The 20,261-nt window shown below is 40.4% G+C and overlaps 1 protein-coding gene across 2 annotated transcripts in view; it reads right to left on the bottom strand.

The window, feature by feature from the left end:
- The window catches only part of Ep300 (E1A binding protein p300), a 73,355-nt gene that overhangs the window by 14,020 nt on the left and 39,074 nt on the right, over positions 1 to 20,261 (bottom strand). Inside the window, exons 10-22 of one of the 2 annotated variants that reach the window (XM_031350112.1) lie at positions 19,687 to 19,858; positions 17,237 to 17,314; positions 15,933 to 16,042; positions 13,865 to 14,002; positions 12,207 to 12,638; positions 11,440 to 11,619; positions 11,177 to 11,321; positions 9,840 to 9,958; positions 7,816 to 8,055; positions 6,574 to 6,662; positions 4,991 to 5,071; positions 2,621 to 2,677; positions 2,029 to 2,106 (exon numbers count right to left, since the gene is read on the bottom strand). In XM_031350112.1, the coding sequence (XP_031205972.1) occupies positions 2,029 to 2,106; positions 2,621 to 2,677; positions 4,991 to 5,071; positions 6,574 to 6,662; positions 7,816 to 8,055; positions 9,840 to 9,958; positions 11,177 to 11,321; positions 11,440 to 11,619; positions 12,207 to 12,638; positions 13,865 to 14,002; positions 15,933 to 16,042; positions 17,237 to 17,314; positions 19,687 to 19,858 (1,919 nt within the window). The remainder of the gene's footprint in view (positions 1 to 2,028; positions 2,107 to 2,620; positions 2,678 to 4,990; positions 5,072 to 6,573; positions 6,663 to 7,815; positions 8,056 to 9,839; positions 9,959 to 11,176; positions 11,322 to 11,439; positions 11,620 to 12,206; positions 12,639 to 13,864; positions 14,003 to 15,932; positions 16,043 to 17,236; positions 17,315 to 19,686; positions 19,859 to 20,261) is intronic. The other variant, XM_031350122.1, reaches the window with a different exon arrangement.

The following is a 20,261-nucleotide window of genomic DNA, read 5'->3' as shown; positions in this document are numbered from 1 at the left end:
TAGCTATTATACCCAGGCTGGTCTTTAACTCCTAATTTTCCTGTGTCAGCCTTTAAAGTTATAGTACTGATAAAAAATAAAAAACAAAGCAAGTATAAAACAAACAATCAAACAAACAAACAAACAAAAAAATTTAGTCAGGTGGTGACACACGCTTTCAATCCCAACACTGAGTTCAAGGCCAGTCTGGTCTTCAAGAGAAATCCTATCTCAAAAAAGTCTCTGGGTATGTGCCACTTATGTGTGGGTGCTTAGGGATTCATTCTAGTAATAGTTACAAGTAGTTGTGAGCTGCTGACTTAAGGTCTGAGAACTGAACTCAGGGCCTCTGCAAGAGCCATTTATTTCAGCCACAATACAGATATCAATGATTGTCTTTAATTAACAGACTGGTCTTAAATTCTGAATTGCAAGAATTTTAAGAAATTTCTTAAACCATTTTTAACACGTCAATCTTACCAAGCATGTCTCTTAAACATACATAAATGGGAATCAATCAGAAAAGTGAAAGGTAGCCACTGATAATCACTTATTGGCATTTTTCCAGATGAATGATACTACCGGAGGGTACTCTGTCTAGTTGGGGGGTGGGGGCGCACACCTTTAATCCTAGCACTTAGGAGACAGAGGCAGGTGGACTTATGAGTTCAAGGCCAGCCTGGTCTACAAAGTTGAGTTCCAGGACAGCCAGGGATATACAGAGAAACCCTATTTCAGAAACAAACAAACAAACAAACAAACAAAATTAGTCTAGTAAGGGGAGCAAGGACATTCTACCGTGTGATATAATTTGACTCTAACTTGCTTTTCCTTGGGAAAAAAGATTAGCCCTAGGCTGGTGAGATGGCTCAGCAGGTAAGAGCACTGACTGCTCTTCTGAAGGTCCTGAGTTCAAATCCTAGCAACCACATAGTGGCTCACAACCATTCATAATGAGATCTGACACCCTTTTCTGGTGTGTCTAAAGACAGCTACAGTGAACTTACATTTAACAATAAGTAAATCTTAAAAACAAAAAAGTAAAAAGAAAGATTAGCCCTTTAGCTGGGTGGTGGTGGCACACACCTTTAATCCTAGAACTTGGGAGGCAGAGCCAGGTGGATCTCTGAGTTCCAGTACAGACAGGGTTACACAGAAAAATCCTGTCTCAAAAAACACAAAAGGCCAGCCCCTTTCTTCCAAAATGAAAAGTATCATTTCTGATTCTTTTTTGAAATACTATGAATCTATTAGTTACTGGTCCCTCTGCCTGGCCAAAAGTTATTAGTATATTGTTCCAATTAGGATGCTTCAAGAAGGATGACTAGTTATTCCTTGGCTTTATACTAATACCTGTTCCCTTTTAAGACTGTACTTATCAATAAACACTTTCAAATCTGGCAAATTGCTACAGCTAATAATGGCTTTAATATCAACATAACATTTCCTTCCTTTTATGGAGAATGATTTTCACTGTGTGGTCAAGGCTTTATCTTTACACAGACAGACACACACACACACACACACACACACACACACACACACATACACACACACACACACACACACACGTATATGGAAATCTGCCTACCAAAGGCTGGGATTATAGGCAGGTACCACATCTACAAAGCTATTATAGATGTTTTGGGTATCTTAACACTTAAATGGCAAGTGCTTTATCCAGTGTGCCATCTCCTCAGCTGGTATTTATAGTTTAAAACTGGGTTTGTACTGATCCTTTTCCAATCCAGAGAAAAAACAGTTTTGCCAGTGTTAGGAAAAAATCCAGAGCCAAACTGTGGCAGACATGTGCTGTACCAATAAGCTAGACTCCTAATCCCAAAGAAAACACTTAGAAGAACATGGCTTTGTCCAGGTGCAGCAATGTACACGTTTGATCCCAGCACTCAGGAGGTAGCATGTTCCTGGCCAGCCAGAGCTACATAGTGAGGCCCTAACAAAATCAGTAACCTTGAACATACAAAAGTTATGGAAAAGAATAGTCATGGGAAGAAAACACAGCAGATGTGCTGAAGTCTCAAGCCTCACCCAGATGGCCAGATGATCTCATGGTGAAGGACACAGATCTGGTGCATCTTCCTTCCACACTCTGTGCACTCAACAAACCTAGAAATGAATGGTATCATCAATCATCCAGTACCTCCTGTAAATTCTATCAAAGACAACTGTCATGCCTAAGGAGTTAAAATTAGCTTATTGGAGGGTTTTTCTGGCTTTTATGTTATAGGTAGAGCAAATTTCAGAAGCAATAAAACGCAGCTATATTACCAACAACCTAAAATTTCAATCCAGAAAGGTAGTTCTTAATTCTGAGAATCTAGAATCACCCTAGCCATTTTCAGAGTAAGAAGAGGGAGCCTGTCCTCTTCAGTGGGCTAGGCTCAGAAAGCTGGTGAAGTAGGCTAAGGGATTCTAAAGATGCACAGAAAATGCAGTGAGCAGAGCACAGGACTGGGCAGAAGTAGTGTCTGCTTGACAGGGAACATGAAATGAACACTAACTGTGAGGTGATAGCCTCAGCCCCTGTAACTTCTAGGATAGGCAGATGTTAGCCCAAGAACATTAGGGCAGCCTGAAAAGGGCCAGAGAGTGTATGGATAATTCATGGAAAACTACTTACAGTTCAGGATCCAGCGTGTCATTTTTTCTCTTGGAAAATTGCTCTTTATTTATTGTACTAAGGAAAGAAAACAGACATAATGAGAAAAACAAAAGTAATGACTACTTGAATATACAATGCTCTTTGAACAAAATTTTCTGTATTTCTTGGGTCATATAAAATGCAGCTGTATATAATGCAATGTTCTATAGTATGTCATAATTAACAGACAAACATATCCCTTTGAAACAGGGTTATATGTAGCTATGGTTGGCCTTGAGCTCACAGAACTCACCTCCCTCTGCCTCTGTAGTGCAGACTAAAGAATAACTTTTTTTTTTTAGATTTATTTATTATTATATGTGAGTATGTATAAGTAGCTGTTTTCAGACACACCAGAAGAGGGCGTCAGATCTCCTTACGGATGGCTGTGAGCCACCCTGTGGTTGCTGGGATTTGAACTCAGGACCTTCAGAAGAGCAGTCAGTGCTCTTAACCGCTGAGCCATCTCTCCAGCCCAGACTAAAGAATATCTTAACATGTACAGCTCTATTTTGAAATCTGGTTCTATGTAGTGTCTAGTTTTTATACTCTGCTGTTCTCAGGTGTAAACATGGTGTTGCACTCTGGAAGCAGAGGCAAGTGGAGGTCAGCATGGTTTACATAGTGAGTTTTGCAAGAGGTATATAGTTGAGAATCTGTCTTGGAAAAAAACAAAACCAAACAAAAAGAATAGTTTTAATAGTTTTCTTTGGGAAGCTGAGGATGGAGAACTGCCTGGAGTCTAGAATAGAGAGTAATACCCTACCCTTATCACCCCTCCAAAAAGTACAAAGAAATAAACCAGATGACAGGTATCTAATCCTCTGATCCCAGTGCCGAGAGGCAAGAAGATCTGAAATTACAGACCAACCTGGGCTACATAGTGAGATCCTACAGGGTAGGGGGAAATACATACAGAGAAGGCCACCCCTCCATATTTGAGGGAAGTTTGGTTTTAGGAACTAGATGGTCAAGTCCTGTTTTTTTGTTTAAGTCTTGTATTTTTAGCAAGGGTAGAAACAGAGGCATACTTTAGGTTCTCACAGTTATATCAGACTAAATTTGAAGGACAAAATGTTTCATTTCATAGTTTTTTTGTCTTTTGTCCTTTGGTTTTCTTTCGAGACAGGGTTTCTCTGTGTAGCCTTGGCTGTCCTGGAACTCACTCTGTAGACCAGGCTGGTCTCAACTCAGAACTCCACTTGCATCTGCCTTCCAAATGCTGGGATTAAAGGTGTGAGCCATCACTACCGGGTTCATTTCATAGTATTATATGCCATTACTTCCCATACTGCCCAGTAATCCCAACTCCCCTATAAACAAATTAAAAAACTTATCTTATGTAATAAAAGTCTCAGATCACCTTCCTGATTGTCTTAGACCTAGATGGAGGACCCCAAGACCCAAGCCTCAAGGGGGAGCTTTTTAAATCTCTTAGGCTCATGATAGACTTGCAGAACCAGGAAGGCAATTCTATACTTTCTAACTTCAGAGCCTTAGTGATTTAGAGTTTAGAATACCTATTAGGCCACTCTGCGGTTCCAAGGGTAAAACTGACTGACTTCCCTTTCCACAGCACGAAAGCTTTCCCTAGTGTGTACTTCTCTGGTTCTGCTAAGAGTCAAAATCTCTCTTTGTAGCTGGGCATTGGTGTCACACGCCTTTAATCCCAGCACATGGGAGGCAGAGGCAGGCGGATTTCTGAGTTCGAGGCCAGCCTGGTCTACAGAGTGAGTTCCAGGACAGCCAGGGCTACACAGAGAAACCCTGTCTTGAAAAACAAAACAAACAAACAAACCAAAAGATAAAAAGAAAAAAAAATGTTTCTTTGTAGGTTCTTAGCATCTTTTCTCCTACACAGACACCCAGAGCATTACTATACTGTATTTCAACAGTAATTGAAAGAAAAAGTGTTGCTGCATAAAATGAACTACAAAGCTCCAGTCAGGCTCACTTAAAGAAAAGTCTACTAATGGGGGGGGGAGGGAGGGACATTCTGTTAACCCTACAAGAAAAGATATAAGAGCATTATGAGTACAACCTCCTTCAAATTAATATACTTAATAATGAAATGCTTTGGAAAAACCTTTCAATTTTTAGAGGAGAAGGTATACCTTAGTCCAGAATGTTGTTATCAGAAAATAGGCTAACTAGTTGAGTAGCCAATGTGAGAAGGCAACTGAGAGTCACTAATTTACCACAAAATCATTTGTATTTAAACAGTAACCAATGATTGGTGGGACACGGTATTGAACAGACAACAGTGTAAGACCACTTGCACATGCCTAAGAACAATCCTGCAAGAATGGAGAACTTAAAAAGCTGATTTAAAATGATGTAGTTACTTACGTTTGAGGTTGGGAAGGGTCATCACCCAAAGAAACGCTCTCCCCTTGGATTTCATTGAAACACTTCTCACAGAAATGATACCTGTCGGCAAGAAGGCCATACTGGGGTGAACTATTCCGTTCACACAACACAGCCCAAGCCAAGCAACGAAGCCACCAATCACAGCAGGCCAAGTAGGGGAACGGGAGCAGAGAGCAGGTCATCAACGGCGACAAGGACATTCAATGATGCAGATTTATGGGCCCCACAGTTTGGGTTTGTTTTGTTTTTTTTGATTGATATTTTTTTTGTTTTTTGTTTTTGTTTTTTGCAATCAAAGCCAAGCGCAGACAACGACAAGCATGAGGGAGGAAAAAAAAAACAAAACAAACGAAGAAATGAGGGATTGCAAGACAACAAAACGCAAAAGCAAGACAAGACAACACAACGCAGAAAGCCGAGGCAAAGCACATATTAGCATTAAATATTTCAATGGGATCACAGGTAGCAAAAGATTACACCAAATTAAAAAAAGACTTTCACTTAGACCCATAGTATTTGATTTTTGCTACACAGTGCTGCGGCTGCTACAACTGCACACACACACACAGGGTGTATATATAAGGTATGTATTGCCACCACCGTGCAAGATTTATTTATTTAATGTATGTGAGTGTTCTGTTCCATGCAAACTAGAAGAGGGAAATGACTGCATTACAAATGGTTGTGAGCCACCATGAGGTTGCTGAGAATTGAACCTAGGTCCTTTGGAAGAGCAGCCAGTGCTCTTAACCTCTGAGCCAGTGTAGGCAGCATTAAACAGGCCAGAGCAGTCACTGTTTAAATGTGCAGGTCTGTTGCAAAGATTCAAGAACAAACACTAGATAATCTCAAACGCAGTATGATTACTACCAATAAGAGATTAATTATTCACAATCAAAAGATTCATGTATACAATTTTGTGATTACAGCCACTGGTAAGTGAAGAATAAGGCAGAGATCACTGGATACCCATGTCTACATATAGAAAAACAATGTGTGTATATATATATTTTTCATACTTTCTTTTTTTTAGACAGGGTTTCATGCCATCTAGGCTGGCCTCAAATTTACTTATATAGCCAGCCAAGCACAACTTTGAACTGTGAATCTCCTCTACCCTTCTACGACTTAGATTACAGCTTTGAACCACTATAACCCTTATACAAGATACTAGGCTCAAACCCAGGGGTTCATGGATGCCAAGCAAGTGCTCTACAAATTAGCTAGACCTTAGCTCTGGGAAATTACTTTGTTTTTAATTTGCCTGACACAAACAAAATAAATACTCTGGAATGCTTTTTAATCACACTCCAAGAATAAGAAATTAGGGTGATATAAGATTCTTGTAAGAACTTGTAACTTTTTTTTTTAAACCAGAAAATACTATAGAAAAGAATGTTTGCAATACATATTTTTTCAAGCAGGTAACTTGAACCACAATGTGTGTGTGTGTGTGTGTCCGCACATTTAAGAATGTGCACACATGCACCAATACATCTGGATTGCCTGTAGGTCTATATACAAGGACACATGGACCACCGTCCACACGTGGCTGAGCTCACCTGTTCTGGTAACTGTAATAAGTAGCATCACGGGGGATTGTGCACAACTGTTTGCCATAGCAACATAGAGTCTGTGGAGAGAACTCCAACTGCAAAACAAAGTATTTGTTAAGAGTGCAAAGACCTGAAGTACAGAATAGTCACAAGGGCAAATCACAAACAAGACAGTGTCAACTCAGTTTTCATTTAGATAAATCACAATCAGCCATGACAACTTTTTTTTTTAAAAGATTTATTTATTTATTATATGTAAGTACACTGTAGCTGTCTTCAGACGCACCAGAAGAGGGCGTCAGATCTCATTACGGATGGTTGTGATCCACCATGTGGTTGTTGGGATTTGAACTCAGGACCTCTGGAATAGCAGTCAGTGGTCTTAACCGCTGAGCCATCTCTCCAGCTCCCCAGCCATGACAACTTTTAAAAACCACCAGCAGGAGCCAGGCAATGGTGGCACGCACCTTTAATCCCAGCACTTGGGACGCAGAGGCAGGTAGATTTCTGAGTTCAAGACCAACCTGGTCTACAGAGTGAGTTCCAGGAGAGCCAGGGCTACCCAGAGAAACCCTGTCTTGAAAAAAACACCAGCAGGGGCTGGAAAGATGGCTCAGTGGTTAAGACTGCTCTTCTGAAGGTCCTGATTTCAAATCCCAGCAACCACATGGTGGCTCACAACCATCCGAAATGAAATCTGATGTCCTCTTCTGAAGTGTCTGAAGACAGCGACAGTGTATTTACATATAATAAATGAATAAAAATCTTAAAAGAAAGAAAAAAAAAGACACCAGCAGTTTACTATGCTATTTCATCAGGGATCATATCTGTCCACACTATTTGCAGATACTTATAGGCACAATGATTGGTTACACTGAGGACAAGGAACTATCATGTGTGGAGTAAGCTGCCTCTATAGGAACATAATAAACTTCCTACATGAGCTTATGTCTGATGAGTCAATGCACTATTGGCTCAGTTCTGCCACATAATTCTCATATATGGTCTTCACAGAAAGCACATTCCAAATAGACAATATTGCATATTAAGGAAGAGGGCTTGTTAGGGTTGGTAGAATATTGGTAAAGAGATTCAAAGACCTGTTTTGACCTCCAGCCACAGGAGAAGAGGAACAAAGATGGGGAGACTCTGTCAAAGTCAGAAGCAAGGAAGGTATTTTTAACCCAAGTCACAACTAGATTCTAGTTATCTTAGAAGTTCAAGATAGGTCTGAGAGCTGCTTCTTACCTTTCTGCCACAACAGTAGCCGAGGCTTTGCATGACAGGGTCAATTTCTTGTTCAAATACTTCAGAAAGTTTGGAGCAGTATTTGTATACTCTTGAAGTTTTCCGATTATACAACCAGGCATTGTTGAACATAAGCCAAATATCATCAATATATTGCCAGGGCTCTTGATATTGTCCAGTATCCAACTTCCTCTTGATTGTAGAAAGATCCATGGGGCTCTTCACAATATCAAAGTAATCCTAGAAGTATAAGCAACACCACATCACATACTCATGAGCAGGGTATTTAGGGAAGACGGAGTGTCTTTCTGTTATCATCATTAATCTTCCACAGAATGGTATGTGTCTTGATATGTCTTACTTTCCATGAGTTGATTGAAGTCTGTCACTTCTTTAAAATATTAACCTACCAATGTTTTAAGAGGTTTTGAGGGCCGGGCGGTGGTGGCGGGGATTAAGTACAAGGAGACTATAAATGCTAGGGAATGAGTGTTCTAAGGCAACAGAAAAACATTAAAAAGGAAAAAAAAAATCCTAGCCGGGCAGTGGTGGTACATGCCTTTAATCCCAGCACTTGGGAGGCAGAGGCAGGCTGATTTCTGAGTTCAAGACCAGCCTGGTCTACAGAGTGAGTTCCATGATAGCCAGGACTACACAGAGAAACCCCAAAACCCTGTCTCAAAAAAACCCAAAAAGTAAAAAATAAAAATCCTGAATAAACAACTTATGAAAATCTTTGAAAAAAACCTGCAAGCAACACGGGGGCATTACAAGTTCCAAACATTTCAAAGCTAACTTTGGAAGAGCAAATAGATGTTCATGAGTTTGGAGATAGTCTGGTCTAGAGAGCCAATCTCATGTCAACCAGTGACGCATACAAACCCTACCCCAACCCTCATCTCTCTCTCTCTCTCTCTCTTTTTTTTTTTTTTGGTTTTTTGAGACAGGGTTTCTCTGTGTAGCCCTGGCTGTCCTGGAACTCACTCTGTAGACCAGGCTGGCCTCGAACTCAGAAATCCGCCTGCCTCTGCCTCCCAAGTGCTGGGATTAAAGGCATGCACGACCACCGCCCAGCTCTAGACCTCATCTCAAAAGAACAAAAATAAAACCCAAAATTTAAGGGTTGAAATAGGTAGAGACACTGACCAATGACTCAGCAGTTAAAAGTATTTGCTGCTCTTATAGAGGACATAGGCCCAGCTTTATGCACCTTCATGATAGATCACAACCATCTTTAACTCCAGTTTTAGGGGGATTCACCACTCTCTTTTGGCAGAGGCACCCAACACACACACACACACACACACACACACACACAGAGAGAACACTTCATACACATAAATCTTCAGAACCAAGGGACTCATCAACTGCATGTCTAACATATCAAACAGAAACATAAATCTATAACACAGAAAAGTTTACACATTCCTGTAATATCAGTGCATGAAGGCCAAGGCAGGACCTACAAGTTCAAGGATAACGTGAGGTATAAAATAAAGGGAAACACTCTCTCAAAATCTAAACAAATAGGCAAAGCAGTGCTTGTACACCGACCTTCACAGCAGTCATATTCTCAATAGCCCAAAACGGGAAATAACTAAATACTTGCCAATTAAATATATACAAAAAATGCAGTAATATCAACATAACTGAATATTATCTGACTAAAAGGAATCACTGGATGACACAGTCGCATAACATGGAAGAACCTCAAAGGCTGTACTGGTGACTAGGGGTGTAAGTTTTCATTCCACACGGAGTGTGATTCCAAATTAGAAGAATCCAGAGAAGTTAGGCAGCACTACCTTAGGCTGGGAAAGTAAGAGTGCTGGAACTAGTGATTTTAATGGAGGTCGGGTTTATTGGGGAAGGTTATGAAAATGAATTAAAACCATGGTAATAGCTGTATAACAATGAAGATGCTAAAACTTGTACACTGTACATAGGGTAACTTCTGTAACATCAATCATGTTAATAAAGCTGTTTTCCATCTAAAAGGAAATGAAAAATTATCAAATACTTACAGGGATTCCTAGAAGCTGTGGGTCAACAGGCTGACGAAAGGGAAGGGATTCTGGGTCCTGCCGGTAAAGTGCCTCCAATGTTGGCATCAGAGCCTGGCGTAATTCTTCTGGTTTGAAAACTTTAAGGAGAGTCCATTGAAATCAATTATTGACTGAGCAAAGGGGTATTAAAGACATATTCATGTTAAAAGTTCTAAAAACAACTCAAGTATCCAGAACACTGAAGTGCCACTGTCCTCAGAGAACTGTGACTCAGGTCCCCACTGATTTAAGCACTTCCTGGAACACGACAGAGCTGCTCCAGCCCTTCCTAGCTGAGTTACTCTTCCAGCTGCACATTTATTGAGAATGAACTTGGCCAAAGAGAAACAGAAACCAAAGGCTCCTAAAAACACAGAAGAGACTTCTCAAAGAAACAGTCCAAAAGCTGTTTGTGGAAAGAGGGGTTCTGTCAAGCAGAGCTGGCAATGTCCTCTTTGAACTGATGTGGCTGCACATGGCAGCACTTCATAACACCAGGCACAATAACATAGGAAGATGTCTGAGGTAAGGTTTAAGGTCCTGTTATGGAATGCAAGATACGAAGAGTTCAAGAAATAACAGATCAATAATTTAAAAATTTAAAGTTATATTATTTATCTGTGAGCATTTGTGTACCTGTGCACAAATGCATTTGTAGTGGTCAAAGAACAATTTGCAGTAGTCAACACTCTTTCCAGCATGGCTGCCATGTGTGTATGTCTGTGTTTCTCTGTTTGTAGACCAAGGGTTAACATTAGGTGAGTGTTTTCACTCAGGTTAATAACCTTATTAACACTTAATACTTCAGTTTTTGTGTTTCTAGGTTTGCGTGAATTTATATGCTAAACTCCGAGGACAAAAGTGGGTGTTTGGTCCTGGAAATGGAGTTACAGGTAGCTATAACCTACCATGTGACTGCTGGGAGTTCAATCTGGGTCCTCTGTAAAAGCAGTTTTACGCACTCTTAACTCTCTCCATCCTTTATCCCCAAACCCTGCCAAAACGGAGTCTCACTAACCAGCAAGTTCCAGGGATCCTCCCGTCTTTACTTCACCAGTAGTTAAATTACAAGTGTACCACAATGCTCAGCTATAAGACAGGGTCTCACAGCCTACCTCAGCTTTACCTGGAATTTGCTATCTAGTAAACAAGGCTAGCCTAGAATGCAGATTTTTCTGCCTCTCCTTCCCAAGCACTGGGATTAAAGATGTGCACACACCTGGCGTATGTACACAATTGGTGGGAAACAAATTCAGATCTTAAGTGTTTGTAGAAAAGCATTTTACCAAATGGATGACCTGCCAAGCCTTACTTACTCTTCTTCTTTGACTGTCCGGGAGCTGGGGAGGACTGGGTAGCAGAGGTGCTTGGCTGGTCTTCCTCCTCTTTCACTTCAGTTTTTAACTCAGGGCCTCTCTCCTCTGTTTCTGTAGGTTCTACTTTACCATCTTCAGCTTTAGCCTGAAAGACAAGACAGGAACTTTAGTACTTCACAGACATAGCCCTGGACTGAGTCCATTACCATACTTACTCCATCCACCAGGGTCCCCACAGACCTCTGTTCACAACAAAACCTCACCTCCTTTGTGTCATCTGGTTGAGCATCTGCTGCTTCTGGCTGATCCACCTCCATTTTAGCCTCCATTTTCACTTCCTGTGAAGGCTGCTTCTCAGGAATAGTCTGGGAATTCACTTCTGTGCTACCAGTAGATGGAGGGTTTGATACCTGGCCTTCAATGCTTACAGCTGGCTGAGAAAGCTGGAGAGACAGAAAGAAAAGCACACAAATCTTGTCAATTGCTCAGTCAGAGTTTAACTAAGCTGCACAGCAGTGACCATTTGTGCTGGGAGCAGTGTCACTGGACCCACTGGTGTCTCTTCTTACTCAGCTCATCTTAAGAATGGGAGGTATGAATGGGACTTGCCAATGCTGGCTGGTTGGTTGGTTTTTGGTGTTACCAAGTTCCAAAGAGCACTTCCTCGGAGAAATGAAAATAGGTACGGTGTAATGGTTCACTGGGTAAAGGCAACTGCTATCAAGTCTGAAAACCTGAATTTGATCCCTGGTAGAAGAGGAGAACTGACTGCTACAGGCTGTCCTCTGACTTGTGTGCTTATGTAATTATACCTGTAATATTTTAGTTTAATTTTTCAGTACTGCAACTTAATCTGTTTCAAAATGTCTTGGTGTAAATAAAGTATAACATGATGACATACTTTTTTACCTTAGAACATATAATAAAGCAAAGTGGGGAGCAAAACTAAAAAAAAGTCATGACTAAGAAAAACAAAAACATTGCTGGAGCTTAATTTGTTCTACGAACACTCCAATACAAATCTACTTACTGGTGTGGCAGGCTGAGGAGGCAGCAATGGTGCTGTTGGGGTAGGAACAGAAGCTGCTGTGCTCTGCTGGGAGCGAGGCTGTTGCTGGGACTGGTCAGCAGAAGGAGCAGCAGGAAGTGAAGGCTGTACTTGGGGAGGCAGATGTGTTGGTGGTGTAGGTGTCTGTCTAGATGGGGGACGGAGAGACGGGGGCTGTGGTCCAGGTGGTATGGCAGGAGGTGTAGGAACAGGTGCTGGCATTGCCGTTGCTGGTGGTGGCTGAGGCCCTATGCTTGGGGGAGTATGATGAGGAGTAGGGGTGCGGCTAGGAACAGGAGAAGGTGAATTCTGATGAGCTTGTTGAGGCAGAGTAGTACAGTGAATATGGCTCCCTTGAGACCCTGGAGGCATTATAGGAGAGTTCACTGGGCAAGAAGAACTGGACATTTGTGCCTGTGAAAATGAAAAATATATAGTATTACAAAGGTAGGACATATAACTTAGTATACACATTAAGTATAAACAAAAAACAATATCTAACATTTTTCATTCTGAGACAAAGTCTTGCTATGTAGACTGGCTAGCCTTAACTAAAAGAGATCCATTCACCTGCCTTTGTCTCCAGAGCAAGGATTAAAAGTATGTATGCCTGAATACAATCAGTTTTCAAAGAGGAGGAAGGGGGAACATTCAAAATCCTACAGGGTTAGGATTTAGGCATGCCTGATTAGAAAGCAGCCACAAGAGGAAATCAGATCCACTGGAAGTGGAGTTCCAGGCACCTGTGAGACACCTGATACAAAGATAGAATCCGAACCAGAGTCTACTGGAAGACTGGCAAGTGGTCTCAACTTCAAAACCACCTCTAACAACCCTAAGATTTTATTTTTATATGTTCATCCTTGGCCAGTCCTGGTAGTACAGGCCTTTAATCCCAGCCAGTTGAGAGGAAGCAGTAGGATGGTGAATTGAGACTCATCTAGGCTACTTGGGAAAAAGTTCAGGATAACTGAGCTATTATACTAAAATTTGTTCATATAGTACAATATTTCCAATGCACATGCTAGATTTGATTCTTAACACTACAAAAAGTTTTTTTTCTTTTAAAAGGTTGAAATGTCTAGCTTAGTATTACAAAACCACTGCCTCTTGCTCAAGACACTGTAAGTAAAAAACAGAACAACTGTGGTAAGGCAAACCTAGAATCCTAACAATTGGGTGGCTGAGCAGGAGCATGTGATATTCAGAACTATCCTAGGGTACACAGTGAGGTTCAGACCAGCTTAACTGCATGAGATCTAGTCTTAAAACTCCAAATAAATACGTTTAAGTAAAGATTTGTTCTCTGAGTTAAATGCTAAGGTTAAATGGTGAGACCTACCTTTGAACAGAAGAAAGAATAAACTATTTCTATGCCACATTTCTCATGAAAACTGTTATGAGCAGGAAAGAAATGTCTCTGCCTGTTCAGCCTGGGAATCTGAATACAATGCTCAGATGCCACAGGAAGGCAGTAGGAGAGAGTAGTGCACTCACTATTGTCCTGTATGTATGTGTGCCCTGTGGATACCACAGGAAAGCAGTAGGAGAGAGTAGTGCACACACTATTGTCCTGTATGTGTTCCCTGTGGCCCATGTGCCTATACGTACACACTAAGCATCATTTTAAATAAACATACTTGAGATACTGGTGCTTGACCGCTGGATGGAGCCAAAGGCATGTTTGTTACATTCATTCCTTGGGATGGAAACTGAGTCTGGGAGAGGAACTGATTCTGGCCAGGAGCCTGTTGCATACGAGGTCCATAGCCCATAGGCTGCAAATAAAAAAAAAAAACAAAAAAAAACACACCAAACCATAGATCACCAACTGCTTCGTTACACTCCAACTGTAATTAGCAATCACTCTTGTCCTACTATCCAGATGTTTGCATAGAGAAAAATAAAAGACAATAGTCTGCGTAAGAGAAGCATAAGGAATAAGTGGAAGAACCTGTAATCACTTAAAAACTAGGAGTAACAACTTGTAAGTACCGAATATAACCTCAAGAAAGAAGAGGGTGAAGAGACAGATGGCTCTGATATATCTAGAACTCTGACAAGAAACAAACAACTGAGTATTTTCTTCACATGGGAAAATGAATCAGTAACAGCATGAACTCTCTGCTCTTACTACTGGTGCTAAAACAACACAAACCTAAATGGTGGCAAACAAGCAAAAATCACATGACTACTGGCTAATGGAGTGTTCATAATCAGCAAAAGGGCTGAGACCGTTCCACTTTTCCCTTCTAAAACTGCCTTACGTGAGTCTAGACCTTTAATAAAAGGAAACATGGAGAATTAAGAAACTATGGTAATATGAATGAGAAACGTCTCTCCACAGTCATAGGCAGCTGAAAATTTGGTCTCCAGCTAGGGGCTATTACGAAATTTTTAGCAAGTACAGCCTTGTTGGACAAAGTGTATCAGTAAGTGAGGGTTGAGTTTACAGACTTATTAATCCCCTTTTATTTGGAACACTCTGCTCCTTGTTTGTGGCTGAAACGTGACCTCTCGGATTCACGCTCCTGTTGCTATGCCTTACATGCCATTATGCATGTCTAGTCCCCGAAATCATAATGCCCAAATAAAACTGTCCCTTAAGCTGCTTTCTGTCATGGTATTTTTACCATAGCAATAGGAATATACCTTCTACTTTCTCTCTACCTCATTTTACTTTTAAAAAACTATTATTGCTACTCTCTTATGACATATTTTATGTGTATTCTTTAATAACATGTACATATGTACACAACACGTATGCCAGTTACTCATGCAAGTCAGATGAAGTTATCATATACCCTAGATCTGTGGTTATGGATGTTGGTGAACCACCATATAAAGTTGCTGACACCACTGAGCCAGAATGCTATGCAACAGCAACAACTCTCCTATTACCTGAGCAAATACCCAGGTCCTCCACTTCATGAGACAGGGCCTCACATTAAACCTGGAGGTAACATTTTAGGCTAGGATAGATAGCCAGTGAGCTCTCAGAAATCTCCAACTGGAGTTCAGAGTGTGAGCCCATAGCATGGATTTTAGGAGCTGCTGGGATCTGGACTCAGATGCTTATGCTTTCACACCATCTCCTCAGCACAAATCAATTGTGTTGTATATTAGTCTCTGCCCTTCCACTTCTTTCAGATTTTGTATTTAGCCAGGCATGATAGTATACACCTTTAATCCTAGCACTCTAGAAGTGGGCAGTGACAGGATTTCTGACTTTAAAGTCAGACTGGTTTCCAAAGAGTTCTAGGACAATAAGACCTACATAGTGAAATCCTGGATGACAAACAACTAAAGTTATTCTCATCTCTAAAATACAGTCTACTTAACTGGGATTGGAGGCTATTTTGTGGTGTTAAGGAGACAACCAAGTCTTCAATGTGCTCCATAAATGCTCCATCACTGAGATACATTCTAAGCTATAACAATATAAGAAAACTACACTATTAAAAATGGTCTCAGGTGGTCAACATTTGTCAGAAATAAAAGGCACTTGTCATAAAGATGGAGAATCGTGACACTGATCAGTGGAATACACATGGAAGGACAGAGATAATTTGTTTAATCTGTACTCAGACTTCTGTATGAACATTGCAAGAAGTAAAACATGTTCTATTTAGACATTAGTGGTTCCTGAAGTAGTAATAACAAAGAAAAAAGAAAATTGTTTTAAAGGATAGAAAGAATAAAACTGACCGGATTGAGTGACCCAGACTGAGCCAACTGTCCATGGTGCTGAAGAGGAGAGGGTTGCCGGGGTCCAATAGGGGGCTGTGGCATATTCATCTGCCCAAATTGATTCAAACCTGTGAATACATGTAAAATATTATATTTCAATACTTTTGTTGAATTTAAGAACAAGCCATAAGTTCATTTGAGATTCTGCTCATTTTCTCAGGGCCAACAATATTGATACTCTAAATCAATTTTTTTCAGTCACACCAACTACACAAGGGCATTATTTGTTGTATGTATGTATGTGCATATTTATGTAATGTATATGTTTGTTTTTCTGGACAGGGTCTTACTATGTAACTCTGGCTGTTCTTGAATTCACACAGATCTGATTGTCTCTGCCTCCTGGTACTAAGATTAAAGGTGTGCACCACCACTGGGAATTCTTTGGTTTATTAGCTTGTTTCTTAGTGAGCTGCCATGTTGGCACTCCTCTGGAACAGTGGCCCTATGCCAATTCTCTAGCCCAAAACCAAAGTATTACTGAGTTTCGGAACTAAATTTTGCCACATGCTAAATTGTTTGTGACTTTAAATTTTTGAAAGAGAGTCTCATGCCGGGTAGTGGTGGCACATGCCTTTAATCCCAGCACTTGGGAGGTAGAGGCAGGCAGATCTCTGAGTTCAAGGCCAGCCTGGTCTACAGAGTGAGTTCCAGAACAGCCAGGGATACAGAGACAACCTGTCTCGAAGAAAAAAAAAAAAAAAAGAAAAAAAAGAAAAAAGAGAGTCTCACTCTGTAGTGCTAGCTAGCCTGAACTCACTCTTGCACTCACTGACACCCACAGGACCCTACCCCCAAATGTTCAGCTAGTAAATTGGTAATAGTATTGTTATTTTAGTTTAATTTTGAGGCAGGGTTTCACTATGTAGTTCTGCCTAGTGTAAAATTCACAATATAGATCAGATAGGCTTTCAATTCACAAGAGTGCCATCCACCTGCTGCTGAATCCAGAGTGATGGGTAAGAGGTGAGCGCCATCATGCCTGGCAATTAGCTGGTTTTAAATGAAACCTTGCTTACTTGCTGGGTTCTACTCCTGGACCTGTCAGACAACCTAATTTCTCATTCTACCTCTCTTGGTAGATTTCTACTACAAGAAACTTTTCAAATTTCCAAAGCAGACAATTACAAGACTTGCTACTGGATTACATCAGGAATTGATAAGGTGGCAAGTGCCATTCTATATCAAAGACTCTTAAAAATCAACTATGTTAAAAAAAAAAAAAAAAAGCCATGTGTTTTTTTTTTTTTTTCAAAATTTACCAGGTTGTGGAGTCATCCGAGGCATCATCTGGTTTGGCACACTGCCACGGATCATAGATGGATCAGGTAGAGGACCATCTGGAGTAGAAAACAGAAAGTTAAATATCCTCTTGTTTCATAAAAACTGCAAAATTTCATCAAGTATTATTAATAGCTTAAACAATTTCTAATTTGACAAGAATCTCAAGAAATGGCCTCCATATTATACTAGACCATTTTATTCTTCTTAAATATAAAACTGAAAATAAGATAATCTTGTTAGATTATCTCTACATCTTCTAGTTAAACACTTTCAACAAGGTACATAGAATAGTGTGCTGGGCCAGTAAGACAGGTCTGTGAATAAAGGTACTTTCTTTTGAAACAGACAACCCGAGTCTGATACCAGGATCGACAAGACAGAAGTAGAGAAGTGACTATTTCAAATCGTCCTGTGACTTCTGAGTGCTGTGTTCATGTCAACCACCATCAAAAGTTTCTATGGTTCTGGGTAAGGTGGACTTAAATTTCTAACCAAGCACTTAGAAAGCTAAAAGAAGGATTATTGTGAGTTCAAGTCCAGTTTGAGAGCCAGTTCAAACAAACAAACTAGATCTGCTCGCAGACCTTCCATTTTAGAGCCTGCCAGCTTTTCGACTTCAAGAGTTTTCCTTCAGTACACATAGTGGGACTCATGGTTCCAGCAGCATATGTATAGCAGAGGATGGCCTAGTTGGTCATCAACAGGGGGAGAGGCCCTTGGTCCTGTGAAGGCTCTATGCCCCAGTGTAGGGGAACACCTGGGCCAGGAAGCAGGGTGGGTTGGTGAGAAAGGGGATGGGGGGAGGAAACAAGTTTCCCCACCCCCGGGAAAGGAGATATCACCTGAAATGTAAATAAAGAAAATAACAACAAAAAAGAGTTTTTCTTCTGTTTACTAGCCAAAAATATAAGCCTGAAGTGTGCTTTCCAGGGTACTTTGGGTTTCTACACTTATTTGCTGAAGCTCTTTCTCTGCACTTTGGCCATGTCTTTGTTGCTGACATGGCTATGTTTCTTCCTCTGTTCCATCCTCCTCTTGACAGCTGCTGAGATTCACACTTGCTTGATCTGTTGCTTTTCTCAACACAGCAGGGACAGATATCACATAACCTAAGCCCCTTGTGCTTCCCAACTACTTTTTATTCTGTATTTTAGTACTTAGAATCTAGAGGTATGTCAATAAATAAATTAAATAATTGATAGTAGTCTTAAGTAATCATATAAATGACTATAAGGTCAAGAATGGTGTTAAATCAGTAATTGAAGTTGATACATGCTATAAAATGATAGCTTTACCAAATGAATTGTCTTTAGCCTTGGAATATACAGTAAAATGATACTGTCAAGTGAAGCTGTTTATACTAAAGTATATGGCTAGGTATGGTGGTCCACACCTTTAGCACCAGCACTTGAGAGGCAGAGGCAAGCAAAACTCTATGAGCTCAAGGCCAGCTTATTCTACATAGTGAGACTCCATGTAGTGGTCTAAATGAAAACTGCCCCAATAGGCTCATATTTGAATGCTTTGGCTTCCAGTGAGTGGAACTATTTGAGAAGGGGGAGGAAGTATGGCCTTTATGGAACGAGCATAGTCTCCTTGAAGGTTTTTCACTAGCTTTGAGGTTTCAAAAGCACAGCTACACCTAGTCTCTGTCTGTCTGTCTGTCTGTCTGTCTGTCTGTCTGTCTTTCTCCCCTTGTGGATCAGAATGTAAAGCTCTCAACTACTGATCCCGTACTACAAATGTTTAGTTCCCCCTAGGATCATGGACTAATCTTCTAAAACTGCAAGCATTTCCCCAGTTATGAGCTTTCTTTTATAAGAGTTTTCTTGGTCTTGGTCACAGTGTCTCTTATAGCAAGAGAACACTAAGATACCCTGTCTCAAAAAAACTAAAAACAAAACAAAAGCCAAACCATTAACCAACCAAACCAAACCAAACAACAACAAAATCACTGAGTAATAAAATGTAATTAGTTAAGTTTCAAGTGAGCCCCAAAACAACTGGTATACCAAAGCCTACTGGCTACTTGTCAAACATAAGACAATGGATGCTAGAGAAAGCCAATGGAAGTATGGAAGCTGCTCTTTTCTTTTTCTTTTTCTTTTTTTCATTTTTTTGGGTTTTTTTGAGACAGGGTTTCTCTGTGTAGCCCTGGCTGTCCTGGAACTCACTCTGTAGACCAGGCTGGCCTCCAACTCAGAAATCCACCTGCCTCTGCTTCCCAAGTGCTGGGATTAAAGGCATGTGCCACCACTGCCCGGCGGAAACTGCTATTTTCTACTTGAAAGGATCCTTTGGGCAGTAAAAATAATTGTAGATTATCAATTTATGCCAATTATCATATTTATAAACATTCTATTTTTATAATTGTTTTTAAAAGCCGATGTATTATTATTTTATAATATGCATAAGAAAAAGTACTTACTGGTAGTCATTCCTGGTTGCTGTCCCATGTTAGGCCCAGTGTTCATAGGCACTGCAACCATGCCAGGAGCACTTGGTAGCATGTTTTGTTTCTGTAGTCTAGTTCTCCGTTTCTCTTCCAGTTCCTTCTGGATCTTATAGATCTTCTCAGCTAGGAGGTGGTAGTATTCCGCCTTGAAGAAATTTTAAGTAAAAAGGAGAAAAGAAAAACTGAGTAACAAAAAAAAAAATGAACTAAGCAAATATTGGTTCATTTAAACGATAGTCATAAACTAAAGCTGACTGTAGAGGCAGAGGCAGGCAGATCTGAGTTTGAGTATAGCATGGGTTACAGAACAAGTTTCAGGACAACCAGGGCTACACAGAGAAACCCTGTCTTGAAAAAACTAAAAACCAAAAACAACAAAAACAAACAAAAAGCCATTAATAAATGAGCTCATATTTATAATGAAGTGTGACTAGTAATTTTACTATGAATTAACAAAATAAAATGAAACTTTAAGAAATATATTTACAGCCGGGCGGTGGTGGCGCACGCCTTTAATCCTAGCACTTGGGAGGCGGAGGCAGGCGGAT

Source organism: Mastomys coucha, unplaced genomic scaffold (genome assembly GCF_008632895.1).
Source record: "Mastomys coucha isolate ucsf_1 unplaced genomic scaffold, UCSF_Mcou_1 pScaffold11, whole genome shotgun sequence".
In the NCBI taxonomy this organism is placed as follows: domain Eukaryota; kingdom Metazoa; phylum Chordata; class Mammalia; order Rodentia; family Muridae; genus Mastomys; species Mastomys coucha.
The sequence above is the reverse complement of the archived record's forward strand: the minus strand, read 5'-3'. Positions and strand labels throughout refer to the sequence as shown.